Below are 17,397 nucleotides of genomic sequence, written 5' to 3' on the forward strand. Positions count from 1 at the left end.
GGTGATCATAATGACCAATTCCTATGTTACTGATTGTATCATGGTATAATCAAATGGCTTAAGGCCTTTAGACTATTGAAGTAAATGAACCAACCATTTCTTGGTCATATTTCAGTTATTTAATTGGCATGTAGCAATCTAACTGGTTAACCTGTAAATTCCATCCAGCTATCACTATAAAAATGGGATAGCTTATTAGTATGAGAAAACACTATTTCCTACTAGATTAATAGAAATGACTGTAAATGATCAGAATAGCTCTAGAATTGAACAGAAGCCCATTTTTCAATATGTCAGAATAATAAAGAGAAAACAGAAAACATTAACTAATTTTGTCAAAGGTTTTTATTTTTTAATCAGTGTTATTTGCCACTTTTCATCCTTGTCCACACCGTTTCATAAGAAATTAATGAAATCCAACTCTCGTTTCATAGTCATGGTGACTTCGAGAGTCTCAACATCAAGTATATAGAAGGCGTTGGCACTGCTGCAGTCCACAGGATGGGGAAGGGTTAGCAGCAGCTTCCTGAAAAACAAAATAAAAACCTAGAACCAGTGACATCAAGAAGATACCACTTTTAATAAAGGCAATGGGAAGCAATATATATCATCGCAATGTTAGGAACCAAAAAACTAGACAGTATGAATACTGGATCAAAAATATGCCTAATTAACACAAATAGTATACCTTTTTTTTTTCTTGGCCCTAAAACTCCAAGCAGCGGTTTGGACCACCCCTCAATGCAGGAGACTTAAAAGACTCGGATTTGATCCCTGGGTTGGGAAGATCCCCTGGAGGAGGGCATGGCAACCTACTCCAGTATTCTTGCCTGGAGAATCCCATGGATAGAGGAGCCTGGCGGGCTACAGTCCATAGGGTCACAAAGAGACAGACAAGACTGAAGTGCCTTAGCAAGCAAGCAAGCTTATTTTTTCTAAATTGACCTCATTTTGCATTATATAAACATAGTCTCAGGCTATGTTTATTGGCATAGAAATAGAACCACTGCAACTTTAAGTTGTTTGGACAGATCTTTTGCCAGTCATCCTTATGTGTAGAAGAAATGTGACTGCCTGACAGAAATCTGAAATTCGAATAGTTCTACAATAATTCTGCTAACATTACTTTAAACTGAGTCTCTACTCCAGGTGTAGTTATTGAAATTCAGGCCTGCAGTGATTTCAATACCCAATCAATGAAAGTGCTTTCTTTTGCTTGCCTCTGGTTCTTTCTACTTTACATTGACAGAAATTTCCTGTGAGAGACTGCTGAGTGTAGTTTGTAGTTTATGGCTCAGTTGCTGGATAGCTGTATGCTTCAGACGCATGGCTGGGATGAGACATCCATAAATATGTCATAGTGGTATGAATCGGAATTATGCATGGGGTCAGCACATGCTGGTATCTGAAGAAAATTAAATACATGAAGCACTTATTACCTCACATTCTCAACAGAGAAGGCTTGAGGATCTCTATAAAAAGTGGACAGAAAAGCTCTTTTAGGAGGTATAAGACCCAAACTGGTAAAGGAATATGGTAATTTGGGTAATTTTTAGGGGGTACTTATTGAATACTTGTACAAAAAACTAGTATTTGAAAACAAAAGCCTCGAAAATCAGTCTCCTCATTATTCATTTGCAAAGACCTAAATTCAGGAAACTGGGCTCATTAAAAGTATTTATCACACAGCTCTGGAACCTAAAGGAGAAGTTTTCTGTTACTTTTGTTCCATTCCAGATATTTAGGGTAGGAGAAACAATTCTCTCCACTTGAAGTAATGAAATCGCAATGTATTTCAATATACCCTGTAATATTTGGAATCTTAAAAAAAAAAAAAAAGTGGGTGCAAAAACCATGTAGAGTCCATCTTTTTTTTTTTTTTTTTGACTGTGCCATGAAGCTTGCAGGATCTTAGTTCCCCGACCAGGGATTAAACCATGCCCTTGGCAGTAAAAGTGCCAAGTTCTAACCACTGGACCTCCAGGGAGTTCCTGAGAGTCCATCTTTTTAAAGTTGTTTACAATATAGGTTGTACTAGAGTTAGATTTGCTTCATCCCTTATTCTACAAATGATAATATATTCACTTTTAAAAGAAAGCAAAGCTCAGTGGTGACAGTTTCATTGCACCAAAAGACAACTATAAATCAGCTGAAGAAGTTCCAATGATAATGTGCACTTCTCTGTCCAGACAGAAATAAATTAAAAAAAAAAAAAGACAGTTAGTGGCCATTGGAATGATCCATCCATCCCTGCATTTTTGTCTAGTCCTTAGTAGTATAGCTTCACATACAAAAATTTTGAGTAGAAACTGTATAACTTATTTAGGCTTTTAAAAGAAGGAAAGTATTATTTGTTGAGTGAATGAATAAATGAATTAAAAGCAAATAGGTCACTACAAAATGATATTTGAATAACTAGTATAGATCAGTACTATAATAAAATATGAATGAACATTTAAACCCAATCTCTCTGCCTTTACATTGAAAAATATTTGCTTTTTAAAAAGCTAAAGTTTAGTCACTGATCAAATGTTTATCCAGTGTTAAATGGATAACCAACAAGGTCCTACTATGTAGCACAGGGAACTCTGCTCAATGTTATGTGGTAGCCTGGATGGGAGAGAAGTTTGGAGGAGGATGGATACATGCATATTGGCTGAGTCCTTTTGCTGTCCACCTAAAACTATCACAACATTGTTAATTGGCTATACTCCAATACAAAATAAAAAGTAAAAAAACAGTCTCTCCAGTGTTGCTTTTCTTTAGAAATTATTTAAATGCAAATAATAATATATGAAAGTAAAAACAAAAAAATATCTATACAGTGAATTCTAGTTTAGAGACTTATATGCTTACATTTATATTAGAGAATTCAAGTTGATGTTTCTTGCCAAGAGATTTAAACATACAACAACCTTGTTCTGTGCATATTCACATAATGTACTTTTTATTTTATGTAGTTTATGAATTATTTGATTTACATATCTGGGCTTAAAAAAGATATGGCCTTTTTAAGGTTTCCTGTTGGAGATATAACTATTTTCAAAGAAAGCAGAAACAGCTACTGAGCTGCAATTCACTATTGCATTTAGAAAACTTTTTTTTAGGTGTTTATGTCTTTGAATATCAGTCAATTCAATCTAAATCAAAGGAGCACAGCAAAAGTGAGATAATCTAAAGTAACAAACAACCAGAAATTAACTCATGTTTATCTTTAGAATGTGTTTTTATTATCACATTCAAGGAATTCATTGAAGATATTCTTAGAATCCATCTTAAAAAATAATGAAACCCCATATGAAGATAAAGTCCGGAGATTTTGAGACATTATACAATTTCACCTATCTTTCTTCCTTTCTACCTACCCTGTTGGGAATCTATATGCCAAAACAACCAGTTTTTTTAAAATGAAGGATTCAGCAAACATTTCTTTTCATTCTATAATGCTAAAAATCTGGGTTTTATTCATAATTTTAATGCAATTGACTATCAATAGATTGATATCTAGTCAATTTAGTTAAAATAATTCCACTCATTTTCCCTTATAGGTACATGAACAGAATGTCCACTGTTATGCTTCTTGAAACCAGTAAGCATAGTGTTACAGGGTGTCAAAGTTAGAAACTAAAGAAAGTAGATGTGAATATCGGCAAACTCAAAGCAAGACACATTTCCAATAATACTAGTTCAGATAATATCAGGGCTCCAAAGAATGTTTGAGTTTTTAGGAAAAGTAATAAAAATTTTAATTCTTTCTTCTCCCTTAATTAATGACCTTTTTCTTAACAGACAGTACTTTTATGTGCTGAGCATTTAATATATTAGTACTGTATGATCCAAATGACCTACTGCAGCCCACATTCTATTTGGAAAAATATCTCTGTGTGAGTCTTTCATTTAGTGGGCTTTGAAAGGTATCTGGAATGACAGCATAGCCAGAGCAGCTGCCTAAAGATTGATGGAGACAGTGAGAACCGCTACGGGAATGGAAATTAACTCCATGGTGTGTAGATGTCTGTGCTTTTAACAAGTGCACAAATATCATGGAAGATTGACTGCTCATTTAACCAACTTCCCTTGCAAAGGTTGTGTGGAAAGAGTAAATGTGTGTATAGCATGTAATGAAAAAATTACTATACTCCTTGATGTCAATGGTGAAAATAAGGAATGTGATTTTCATAACATGAGACAATTTTTGAGTGAATACATTTTTAAAATTATATTAAGGAGAAAATATTTGATATGTATTCCTCTGTAGGTCATTTGTGGTTAAATTCCTCTATTGTAGAAATCAAAGTTAAGCTACTCATGTACATTGGTGTGTTTACACATAGAAGTCTTTTGTAGCAGAGATCGAATTTTGTTATGTTCTCAAAGCCCTATGATCAACAGAGAAGAACTATAGGTACTGATAATGGAAGGAAGATAATATGCTAGCATCTGACTGCTCCCCACACCCATTTTGAAATGTCTATGAGTTAACAAAGGTCCACTGCAGTCAACCAAGTGTGCTAACTGCTATACATCCAGCTGAAAAGTGAACAAAGCAATGAGATATTCAGATATTTTATCTAGCACATGCCAGGTTCTATTGATTCCTTCCTTATATAGTTAGTTTTGAGAGACAGGGTTGATTTATCCAGGTTTCAGGATAAACATTTTATCAGAATTTTACCTTATATATTGTGTTTGGGGAACAGCATATGAACTTGTATAATAACAAGACTATTTTTGAATATATCAAATGTTTAATTGAATTATTCCATTATCATCTGCATTAATTTAAAATGTATTCATGCAACTTGAGGATCCAGTGATAAATTAGCTGTTAGATTTTTGTTTTAGGTAATTGATAAGTCTTTTCATTGATTTTTAGATGAATATAATCAAACAACCTTATGCTATGCTATGCTAAGTCACTTCAGTCGTGTCCGACTCTGTGTGACCCCATAGACGGGAGCCACCAGGCTCCCTCGTCCCTGGGATTCTCCAGGCAAGAACACTGAAGTGGGTTGCCATTTCCTTCTCCAATGCATGAAAGTGAAAAGGGAAAGCGAAGTCGCTCAGTCGTGTCCGACTCTTAGCGACCCCATGCACTGCAGCCTACCAGGCTCCTCCATCCCTGGGATTTTCCAGGCAAGAGTGCTGGAGTGGGGTGCCATTGCCTTCTCCGCAAACAACCTTAGAGCCCCACAATATCCAAAACGCTTAAAGATTGCTTCTTTCATGCCATCACTGTACAAAAAAATATCACACGCAAGACTTACAACTTAAAAGATTTTCACCTCCAGCTGTTTTTCGTCACAGATAAGCAAACTGTATCTGAATGTCAGGGACTATGTTTTGGTGGTATCAACCTACTCCAAATCTATGCATGTAAAGTGGTAAAAAATCTAGGTATTTACAAATATATTTATGTTTATATTAACCAGATCAAACATCTGAATGATTAACTGACTTTTTCACTTTTCTTCTGACTTTGGGGGTGATACAAAATAACTACATACACTTTTATAAAGGATATTGACAAAAGATTCATTAATATTATAACATTCATTATTCTAGCTCCAAGTTTTACTCACTTGTTAGGAGTACGGAGGTCAAGGATCGTCTCCTGAATGTCAACTTTAATATCAGAAGGGTTGGTGTTTGGTAGTTTAATTTTCACCTGAAAGAAAAAATGAGAAGAAAAATACTGTTGTCTTGAAGAACAATTTGAAGAGTCCAATAAAATAAGAGGGAATGAGAACTAAAATTTATTTAAATGCCAACTATGTGCCAGACTCTGCTCTTATAACAATCTTGAGAAGCAGTGTTTATTATCTTCATTGTACAGATGGAGAAACCAAGATACAGAGAAGTTTAGTGAGTGAACCAAGGCAACCATCTATAATTTGACTAAGATTCTTCTTCTTCTAAGTCGCTTCAGTCGTGTTCGACTCTGTGCGACCCCATAGATGGCAGCCCACCAGGCTCCCCCATCCCTGGGATTCTCCAGGCAAGAACACTGGAGTGGGTTGCCATTTCCTTCTCCAATGCATGAAGGTGAAAAGTGAAAGTGAAGTCGTTCAGTCCTGTCCGACTCTGAGCAACCCCATGGACTGCAGCCTACCAGGCTCCTCCATCCATGGGATTTTCCAGGCAAGAGTACTAGAGTGGGGTGCCATCACCTTATCTGCCTTCAAAGTTATTATTGAAACACTTTGGTTACATGCCAGTACCTTCATTGCTTGAAGGTGCATGCTAGTACACCTGCTAGAGCTGGGAACCTTCCACTGCCTTTATATCACTGGGTACTTTGTATAAAAAATGGTTAGTTCTCATGTTGGGTGTGGGTTGGTGATGCTATGTTGTAGTCTCCTGGCATTAACTCCCATGCCACATTTCCTAGAGAACTGTAGGAGTCCAGAAAACTTGCTAATATAACAAAAGAGAAATAACAATATGACCACTACTCAAAAAATGGGACTCTTTATTGATTTAATAAGATTTCACTCAAAACTTGTCTCATCTCAATTACCACACGGCCCAGCAATTCAACTCCTGAGTATATGTATATGTGTGTGTGTGTGTGTATTCAAGAGCATTAAAAACAACCAAACAAAATTATGTACATAATGTTTTTTGTTCAGGGCAGCATTATTCACAATAGCCAAAAGGCATCAAAAACCCCAATGCACATCAACCGATGAATGGATAAACAAAGTGTAGTCTATCCCTACGGTGGAGTATTATTCAGCTATAAAATGGAATGAAATACTATAACATGAATGATCCTTGAAAACATTAAGCTAAAAAGTCACATATTGTAGGATTCTAGTTATCTGGAATATCCAGAATAGGCAAATCTATAGAGAATGAAAACAGATTAGTGGTTACTGGAGGGACTGGGGAAGGAGAAAAGAGGTGTGACAAAAGGATTTCCTTTTGGGTTGATGCAAATGTTCTGGAATTAGATAGTGGTGATGGTTGTGCAACATTGTGAGCACACTACATGTCACTATGGTAAATTGTATATTATGTGTATTTTATCACAATACAAAGTCTAATCTCTAACTCTAATCCATTCTCTTTTCAATAGAAGTTGATCTCTCTCTCAGCATGTAGTTTCCATAAACAACTTTAAGTTAAATTATGAAGTCTTCACTAATATGAGCTAGAAGACTTGAAATTCTGAACATCTGTTGAGTTCAGAGCTGGAATAACAAGGATAAAAGCAATACATTACAAAGGAAATACCTATCAAATAAATAGTGGGAAAAAAATCAGAATTTCTTACAAGAAGCTTAAAATAGGCGATAGTGTTTTCACAATATAAAGTATGTGAATAAATACATGTCTGTGAGTTATATTTTACTTTATTAAATCTGTATATAAACAAACATTTGTAAATAGAACTCTAGAGGTCCTACCATCTAAATGTATCCTTTGGTTCATATTTTCATTAAACAATTACCTCCTAATTTATATTTTGAAAATTCAAATCTACTAAAAAAGAGATGCTTTTAATGAGAGAAACAGAACATTTCTCAAAGAGGAAGTTATAGGGGCTCTACCTCAAATTAAATGAGCAGTCTATTGGACAAGAAAGACCAATTTTTACCACAAAAACATTCAGATAGGATAGTCCGGTTGAGATGTTCTTTAGTTGCCAGATGATTCATTTCACTTGGACTCAGAAATACAAAATTTTTTCTTTAGTTTGAAATGTTTATATCTTTCAAGGTAAAAGATTATTTCCCCAGTGTTGAAATGACATTTGAGTTTAAAAAAATGACTTACATGAAATTTTGATACAACTTTTGGGTAGAAACTTCAAAGTGGTTCTTAAAATTGTTTGCAAGTCTAATTAAGGGTAATTCAGAAACAACTCAGTAATTCTTCCTTTTGAGGAAATTAAAATTGTGTACTAAAATGGTTTCACAGGAGAGACAGGAGAAAGAACAAATTAAGTGGAATGGTACACGTTAATATCTCATAAAGTAGAAGATTTGATGAAGAGTCAACAGAAAGACTCCTCCTGAAACATGAATCAGACTTCCTCAAAAATACTTTTAATGAATACCTGGAAAACAGACATGGCTACTATTGACTTAGAACTGACTGTACCCAAGACCTAACGTGTCCAGTATTAGTAAACACAGTATTTCACTGACCAAAGGAATTGATGTTCCTCTCTTTACATAGGATACAAATGGAATTCATTTAAAAATTTATTTTAATAGGTAACTAAGGAAAACTGATAAAAATTTCATTGGCAAATTTTTGACCTTTTGGGAGATCAACCTTTGGAATCAAATTTGGGCTTGAATTCTGGTTCTGTTACCTATTGTTAGGGTGGTGCAAAAGTAACTGCGGTTTCAGACTGAATTTTAAATAATTATAAATAGGCTCAAACACATCTTTATTAATCAAAATAAGAACCATTACAATCAACACATTTTTGCCAACAAGAAATAAGTTGATTTAATCATGTAGCATAAAAATCCATGCTTCGAGATTTGACGAACTCTTGGAAAACATTTTCTACATCCTACTGGTTGTGGAAGCATATTCCCTGCAAAAAACTGTCAAGATGCTTGAAGACAGTTGGCAAGAAGTCAGGGGAATATGGCAGATGAGGCAAAACTTCATAGCCCAATTCGTTCAACTTTTGAAGTGCTGGTTGTGTGACATGTAGTCAGGCATTGTTGTGAAGAATTGGGTCTTTTCTGTTGACCAATGCCTGCTGCAGATGTTGCAATTTTCAGTGCATCTCATTGATTTGCTCTGAGCATACTTCTCAGATGTAATGGTTTTGCCGGATTCAGAAAGATGGATCAGGCTGGCAGCAGACCACCAGTGACCATGACTTATTTTGGTGGAAGTTTGGCTTTGGAAAGTGCACTGAGCTGGTCGTTGCCAGTTTGTCATATAAAATTCACTTTTCGTCACACGCCACAATCCGATCGAGAAATGGTTTGTTGTTTCGAAGAATAAGAGAAGACAACACAACAAAATGATTTTTTTATTTGCAATCAGCTCATGAGACACCCACTTATCAAGCTTTTCCACTTTTCCAATTTGCTTCAAATGCTCAACGACCATAGAATGGTCGATGTTGATTTCTTCGACATCTTGTGTAGCTGTAAGAGGATCAGCTTCAATGATCCTTTCAATTGGTTGCTGTCAACTTCTGAAGGGTGGCCACTATGCTTCTCATCTTCAAGGCTCTCATCGCCTTTGCAAAACTCCTGAACCACCAGTGCACTGTACATTCATTAGCAGTTCCTGGGCCAAATGTATCGTTCACGTTGTGAGTTGTCTCTGCTGCTTTACGACTCATTTTGAACTCAAATATGAAAATCACTTGAATTTGCTTTTTGTATAACATTATTCCCATAGTCCAAAATTAATATAAAATAAACAGCAAGTAATAAGTCATTTCCCTGGGTTGAGAAGATTCCCTGGAGAAGGGCATGGCAAGCCACTCCTGTATTCTTGCTTGGAGAATCCCCATGGACAGAGGACCCTGGTAAGCTGCAGTCCATGTGGTCACAAAGAGTCAGACACGACTGAAGTGACTTAGCATGCATGCAAAGTCATTAGCAAAAAAAGCATAAAGTGAGAAATGTACATTGAAATGATGTACAACATAACCACATTTATTAAGAATGTATTTTAACATCAAAAGGCAAATTTCAACAATGCAAAAACTGCAATTATGTTTGTACCAACCTAATAGTTACTGTTTATTAGTTATCTATTGTGGTATAACCAAAACCAATTATACTTCCTCCCTCCTTAATTTATGACTCAAAAACAACAATTAACATTTATTATCTTATATATATTCCATAGGTTAGGAATTCAGAAGAGGCTTAGTTAGGTAGTTCTGTCTTAGGTAGGGTTTATCATGAGTTTGTGTTCAAGATATTGGCTGAGCTGCAGATATCTGAAGGCTTTATTGGGGCTAGAGAATCTGCCTCCAAGATGACTCACTCACATATCTGATGGCAAGAGAACTCAGTGTTAAGGGAATCACTGACCAAAACCACCTACACTGGCTAGGCACCACAGTAACCATGTGTATGAGTTATCTTACAACAGGAGGTCCTGGTAAAGAATGTGGAACTAACAAGCTACCACGAACAGGAAGAATTCAGGAAAGGTCAAAAGGAGAGAGGGGATGCTAGTTCATATGTCCTACCAACCTCCCAGAATCCTTCTCACTGGAATCCATCTTGGCTGAGTGATACACCATTAGGAAGGACCCTGAGTCAGAATGATTGGCCAGAGACAATCCAGAAACTAACTCCATTACTATAAACTGAAGACTGTGAGCCACGTGGCAGAGAAGTTCTTCTATGTTCCCTTACCCTGCTACTCTCCACCCAGGCACCCCTTTCCAATAGTCTCTTGCTTTGTCAGCATGTGTGTCTCTTCAGATAATTCATTTTCAAGTGTTAGACAAGAGCCCATTCTTGGGCCCTTGAAGGAGTCCCCCTTCCTGCAACATCAGTTCTTCAACACATGGACTTCTCAATAGGACTTAGAGCCTTGACTGTCCTTATGACACAACAGCTGTCTTCTCCCCTGAGTGAATGATCCAAAAGTGTGAGACAGAAGGCATGCCTTTTTCAGAAATGTAGCCTCAGAAGATGTATACTTTCATTTCTATAATATCCTAGTGGTTATACAGGTCAGCCCCATTCGATGTGAGAGTGGAATACACAAAGGGAAGAATATCAGAAGGTGAGAATCATTGTGGGCCATCTCAAAGCCTGACTACCGCTGTACCCAAGACTAACTTTAGTTTACACTTCTGCCTTCCAGCCATGTGGATAAAACAGGAAAAGAGTCCACTAATTTAAAGTTTGTGAGATTCCTTCTTTCCACCTTCAGCTTTTCTTCAGGAGAGTAGTCAAAACTACTTCTTCAGGCTCTTTAGGAATTCACTTTGAGGCTTTCCTGGAAATGGGTAAATGTAGGTCAAATTGCTTATCAATTGTTTTCACTGTCTTTCATTTATTCTCCCCTATGTGTTGTAACAGAGCTAGTTTAACATCCCTAAGCTTTTGGGAGTGGGGTCATTAATGTGAGATTTTCATTTTGAGGTTTAGATTTCCTCTTTATTGTCTTATTCCTATGTTAGATTTACATGACAAGATGGTTCTTAAAGACAGTATATTCCTATAATCTGTAGGTGATTAATATAGACTTTCCAGTTCCTCTGATAAGTGTCTTTGATCATATTCTAAGTTGTTTGAAAATCAAAATGAGAAAGTCAAATAGCAAGTGTTTGTTAGAAATCAACGATTTTAGGCTTTCTCCTGAACTATCCCTTCCTGAATGCCAGAACATAAGAATAAGTGATGCATACCTTATATGTGTGACTTGACCAATCTATGAGATCTACTGAAATTTTAGTGAAGCTTAATATATACAGAAAAATTTGAAAAACAGCAGCCATCTCCAGTATATTTGATTCTTGACAAAGAAGTTAAGACTATATGAGTTTCCATTTGAAACACAAAAATATTAGGAGATTTTGATTAACAGAAAAGTTTGGTTAAGTCTCATTTTGAATTGCTTCAGTGATTTAACTTCCCATTGTTTACCTATGGAAACACATGTGAGATATTTTTTTCAGTGCAACCATAGTATTTTATAAAAACTCTCAGGAGCAATGATAATCTATAGGAAAATGAAAAAAAAAATTAAAGGGATAGATCCCCGTACTTTGAAATTGTATAAATATTTACCTCTGGATATAAAAATATGGAGGTATATGTTCTCAAAAACTAAGATATGAAACCAACAGATATCTTTTAAAAGTAGTGGATACATTTTCTATAACATTCCAGTACCATATGGCCATGTCTGTTTCATAAGATCATGAGCATGATTCCTCTCCTTTCACAGGAGTCCAGAGTAAGCCCAGCTCATTCTGGAGTAAGAACACTCATCTAGAGGACCTTCATACTTCTGTTGGTACCCACATTTATCCCCAAACACAGCCTCACTGCCATTATCTGTTTTGAGGCTGGTGGAACTAAATTCATTATACTTTTTATCTCTGCTGCTGCTAAGTCGCTTCAGTCGTGTCCAACTCTGTGCGACCCCATACACGGCAGCCCACCAGGCTCCCCCGTCTCTGGGATTCTCCAGGCAAGAACACCGGAGTGGGTTGCCATTTCCTTCTCCAATGCATGAAAGTGAAAAATGAAAGTGAAGTCGCTCAGTCGTGTCCAACGCTTAGCGACCCCATGGACTGCAGCCTACCAGGCTCCTCCGACCATGGGATTTTCCAGGCAAGAGCACTGGAGTGGGTTGCCATTGCCTTCTCCCTTTTTATCTCTATTTGTCAATAAACACAGGAAGCCTCAGATTTCTAAGTCTTTCCTCATCACTTAATAATTACCATCTGGTCTTCCTAGCTTCTATTTTGTTTCCATTTCCTACCCCTTACCAACTCATGAAACCCTTCCATTAGATCTTCTGGAACACTAGTACAACATCCCTTATCTCATTAGCCTCTCAATATTCTCTGCAATTTTTCTTAAACTGATGGTTTACCTTAGTTTACCTTGATGACACTGATTCCCTTATAGTCTTCTCAATTTGTGCCTGTCTTTTTTTTTCCCCCTCCCAATTTTCGTATATCATTAGGCCTGCCTCCGCTTCCTTGCATCTTTTTAAAAATAAATCTCATGTCTTCATACTATACCACCAATTACCCTCCTTGTTGGCACCATCTACCAATTCCTGAGTCAGATTTCCTATACCTATTTCTCTAAGAATAGTTCTTTGTTCTCTATTGATATTTCTAACATTAACTGGTATCTTAAACATTGGTGATTTAAATATCCACTTAGATAACTTTCCAGCATCCTAGCCTCACTTCCTGATGGGGAGAGATGCCTTCAAGTCTTTGCACAAATTGCCTTCTCAGTAAGGTCTTCCCTGATCACAGAATTTAAAACTGCAGCCACTAGCTTCCCTAGTACATGCTATCACTTCGCCTTGCTTTTTCCCCTTCATAGCATTAATCACCTTCCAATGTAAAATACAATTTTGCATTTATTTTGTTCATTCAACTCTCCCACTGAAAGTATGTTTTGTGAATACAGTGATATTTATGTTTTGTTTATTACTATGGGATGTCATAGGTAATCAATAAATATGTGTTGAGTAAATGAATTTATATAAAGATGTTTCAATATTAAGAAACTGAATATACCAGTAGATCAAAAAGTAAAAATATCATGCTGTTGCTGCTAAGTCACTTCAGTCATGTCCAACTCTGTGCAACCCCATAGATGGCAGCCCATCAGGCTTCCCCATCCTTGGGATTCTCCAGGCAAGAACACTGGAGTGGGTTGCATTTCCTTCTCCAATGCATGAAAGTGAAAAATGAAAGTCAAGTCATTCAGTCATGTCTGACTCTAGCGACCCCATGGACTGCAGCCTACCAGGCTCCTCCATCCATGGGATTTTCTAGGCAAAAGTACTGGAGTGGGGTGCCATTGCCTTCATTAAAAAGGCATTTGATCAATCAGAATAGATGAACAGGTTCTTAACACACAACACAAAAGTTAGTATCAGGGTGAATGAGGAAACATCAGAAATATTCTAAAGGGGAGAAATAAATAAAACCATTATTTACTACTATTATGTAACATAGTTCTGGAGGTACTAACTCATGCAATTCAACAGGAAAGAATTAGGAGGTAATTATCACTATCTGAAGGAAGAGCGGCAGCAGCTGTACCGTGCTGGAGCTGCTGCAGCTGCGTGGCGCTGGAGCGACTGTGGGGAGATACCCCACACCAAGGGCAGAGAAGCCCCAGCAAGACGGTAGGCACTGGAGCAACTTTGAGGAGATACTCCATGTCCAAGGGCAAAGGAGAAGCCCCAGCAAGACGGTAGGAGGGATGAAATAGCGTTTAGAATTAAACCCCATACCCGCCAGAGACACTCAGAGGAATCAAACAAACCTTATGCGCACCAGGACCCAGAGACACCACAGAGACCAAGACAGAACTGGGTTTGAGTGTCTCCTGTGAAGGTACGGGTCAGCAGGGGCAGGGGCTCTGGGTGCAGCAGACATGGGCTGAGTGCAGCTGACTTGGGTATGGCATAAGCCCTCTTGGAGGAGGTCACCATTAACCCCACCACAGAGTTGCCAGAACTTACACAGGACTGGGGAAACCAACTCTTGGAGGGCACAAACAGAACCTCGTGTACACCAGGACCCAGGAGAAAGGAGCAGTGACCCTAGAAGAGACTGACCCAGACTTGCCTGTGATTGTCCAGGAGTCTCTGGTGGAGGCGTGGGTTGGCAGTGGCCTGCTGTAGGGTTGGGGGCACTGAGTGTAGCAGTGAGTGCATGGAACCTTTTGAAGGAGGTCGCCATTATCTTCATTATCTCCACCACAGTTTGGTCCCAGGTAAATAACATGGAGGGAACACAGCTTCACCCATCAACAGAAAATTGGATTAAAGATTTATTGAGCATGGCCCTGCCCATCAGAACAAGACCCAGTTTCCCCCTCAGTCAGTCTCTCCCATCAGGAAGCTTGCATAAGTCTCTTATCCTTCTCCATCAGAGGACAGACAGATTAAGAACCACAATCAGAGAAAACTAACCAAACTGATCACATGGACCACAGTCTTGTCTAATTCAATGAAACTATGAGCCATGCCTTGTAGGGCCACCCAAGATGGACAGGTCATGGTAGAGAGTTCTGACAAAACATGGTCCACTGGAGAAGGGAATGGGCAAACCACATCAGTATTCTTGCCTTGAGAACCCCATGAATGGTATGAAAAGGCAAAAAGGTAGGACACTGAAAGATGAACTTCCCAGGTCGATAGGTGCCCATTATGCTGCTGGCGAAGAGTGGAGAAATAACTCCAGAAAGAATGAAGAGACAGAGCCAAAGCAAAAACAACACCCAGTTGTGGATGGGACTGGTGATAGAAGTAAAATCCGATACTGTAAAGAGCAATATTGCATAGGAACCTGGAATGTTAGGTCCATGAATCAAGATAAATTGGAAGGGGTCAAACAGGAGATGGCAAGAGTGAATGCTGACATTTTAGGAATCAGCGAACTAAAATGGACTAGAATGGGTGAATTTAACATAGATGACCATTACATCTACTACTGTGGGCAAGAATCCCTTAGAAGAAATGGACTAGCCATCACAGTCAACAAAAGAGTCTGAAATGCAGTATTTGGATGCAATCTCAAAAACGACAGAATGTTCCTTTCCAAGGGAAACCATTCCATATCACAGTAATCCAAGTCAATGACCTGACCAGCAATGCTGAAGAAGCTGAAGTTGGATAGTTCTATGAAGACCTACAAGACATTCTAGAACTAACACCCAAAAAAGATGTCCTTTTCATAATAGGGGACTGGAATGCAAAAGTAGGAAGTCAAGAAATACCTGGAGCAACAGGCAAATTTGGCCTTGGAGTACAGAATGAAGCAGGGCAAAGGCTGATAGAATTTTGCCAAGAGAACTCACTGGTCATAGCAAACACCCTCTTCCAACAACAGAAGAGACGACTCTATACATGGACATCACCAGATGGTCAACATCGAAATCAGACTGAGTATGTTCTTTATAGCCAAAGATAGAGAAGCTCTATACAGTTAGCAAAAATAAGACTGGGAGTGGACTATGGCTCAGATCATGAACTCCTTATTGCCAAATTCAGACTGAAATTGAATAAAGTAGGGAAAACCACTAGACCATTCAGGTATGACCTTACGATTATACAGTGGAACTGAGAAATAGATTCAAGGGATTGAATCTGATAGGCAAAGTGCCTGAAGAACTATGGATGGAGGTTCACGACATTGTACAGGAGGCAGTAATCAAGACCATCCCCAAAAAAAGAAATGCAAAAAGGCAAAAAGGTTGTTTGAGGAGGCCTTAAAAATAGCTTAGAAAAGAAGAGAAGCTAAAGGTAAAGAAGAAAAGGAAAGATGTACCCATTTGAAGGCAGAGTTCCAAAGAATAGCAAGGAGAGATAAGACCACCTTCCTCAGTGATCAGTGTGAAGAAATAGAGGAAACCAATAGAATGGGAAAGCCTATCTCTTCAAGAAAATTAGAGATAGCAAGGGAACATTTCATGCAAAGATGGGCACAATAAAGGACAGAAATGGTATGGACCTAACAGAAGCAGAAGATATTAAGAAGAGGTGGCAAGAATACACAGAAAAACTATACAAAAAAGATCTTCATGACCCAGATAATCATGATGGTATGATCACTCACCTAGAGCCAGACATTCTGGAGTGCGAAGTTGAGTGGGCCTTAGGAAGCATCACTATGAACAAAGCTAGTGGAGGTGATGGAATTCCAGTTGAGCTACTTCAAATCCTAAAAGATGATGCTATGAAAGTGCTGCACTCAATATGCCAGCAAATTGGGAAAACTCAGCAGTGCCCATAGGACTGGAAAAGGTCAGTTTTCATTCCAATCCCAAAGAAAGGCAATGCCAAAGAAAGCTCAAACTACCACACGATTGTACTCATCTCACATGCTAGTAAAGTAATGCTCAAAATTCTCCAAGACAGGCTTCAACAGTATGTGATCCATGAACTTCCTGATGTTCAAGTTGGTTTTAGAAAAGGCAGAGGAACCAGAGATCAAATTGCCAACATCTACTGGATCATCGAAAAAGCAAGAGAGTTCCAGAAAATTATCTATTTCTGCTTTATTGACTATGCCAAAGCCTTTGACTGTGTGGATCACAATCAACTGTGGAAAATTCTTCAAGAGATGGGAATACCATACCACCTGACCTGCCTCCTGAGAAATCTATATGCAGGTCAAGAAATAACAGTTAGAACTGGACATGGACCAACAGACTGGTTCCAAATTGGGAAAGGAGTACGTCAAGGCTGTATATTGTCACCCTGCTTATTTAACTTATATGCAGCGTATATCATGAGAAATGCTGGGCTGGATGAAGCACAAGCTGGAATTAAGATTGCCAGGAGAAATATCAATAACCTCAGATATGCAGATGACACCACCCTTATGGCAGAAAGAGAAGCGAAGATCATGGCATCTGGTCCCATCACTTCATGGCAAATAGATGGGAAACAGTGGAAACAGTGTCAGACTTTGTTTTTTTGGGCTCCAAAATCACTGCAGATGGTGACTGCAGCCATGAAATTAAAAGACAATTTCTCCTTGGAAGAAAAGTTATGACCAACCTAGATAGCATATTAAAAAGCAGATACATCACTTTGCCAACAAAGGTCCATCTAGTCAAAGCTATGGTTTTTCCAGTCGTCATGTATGGATGTAAGAGTTGGACTATAAAGATAGCTGAGCACCGAAGAATCGATGCTTTTGAATTGTGGTGTTGGAGAAGACTCTTGAGAGTC

General features: G+C 38.1%; 1 protein-coding gene across 2 annotated transcripts in view; it reads right to left on the reverse strand.

The window, feature by feature from the left end:
- Positions 1 to 327: 327 nt before the first annotated feature.
- PIH1D3 (PIH1 domain containing 3) overlaps positions 328 to 17,397 on the reverse strand; it is a 47,881-nt gene continuing 30,811 nt past the window's right edge. For both annotated transcript variants that reach the window (XM_027534045.1, XM_027534044.1), the window contains exons 6-7: positions 5,583 to 5,668; positions 328 to 526 (exon numbers count right to left, since the gene is read on the reverse strand). In XM_027534045.1, the coding sequence (XP_027389846.1) occupies positions 397 to 526; positions 5,583 to 5,668 (216 nt within the window). In that variant the 3' untranslated portion in view covers positions 328 to 396. The remainder of the gene's footprint in view (positions 527 to 5,582; positions 5,669 to 17,397) is intronic.

The sequence above is a fragment of the Bos indicus x Bos taurus genome, chromosome X, assembly GCF_003369695.1.
Source record: "Bos indicus x Bos taurus breed Angus x Brahman F1 hybrid chromosome X, Bos_hybrid_MaternalHap_v2.0, whole genome shotgun sequence".
In the NCBI taxonomy this organism is placed as follows: Eukaryota; Metazoa; Chordata; class Mammalia; order Artiodactyla; family Bovidae; genus Bos; species Bos indicus x Bos taurus.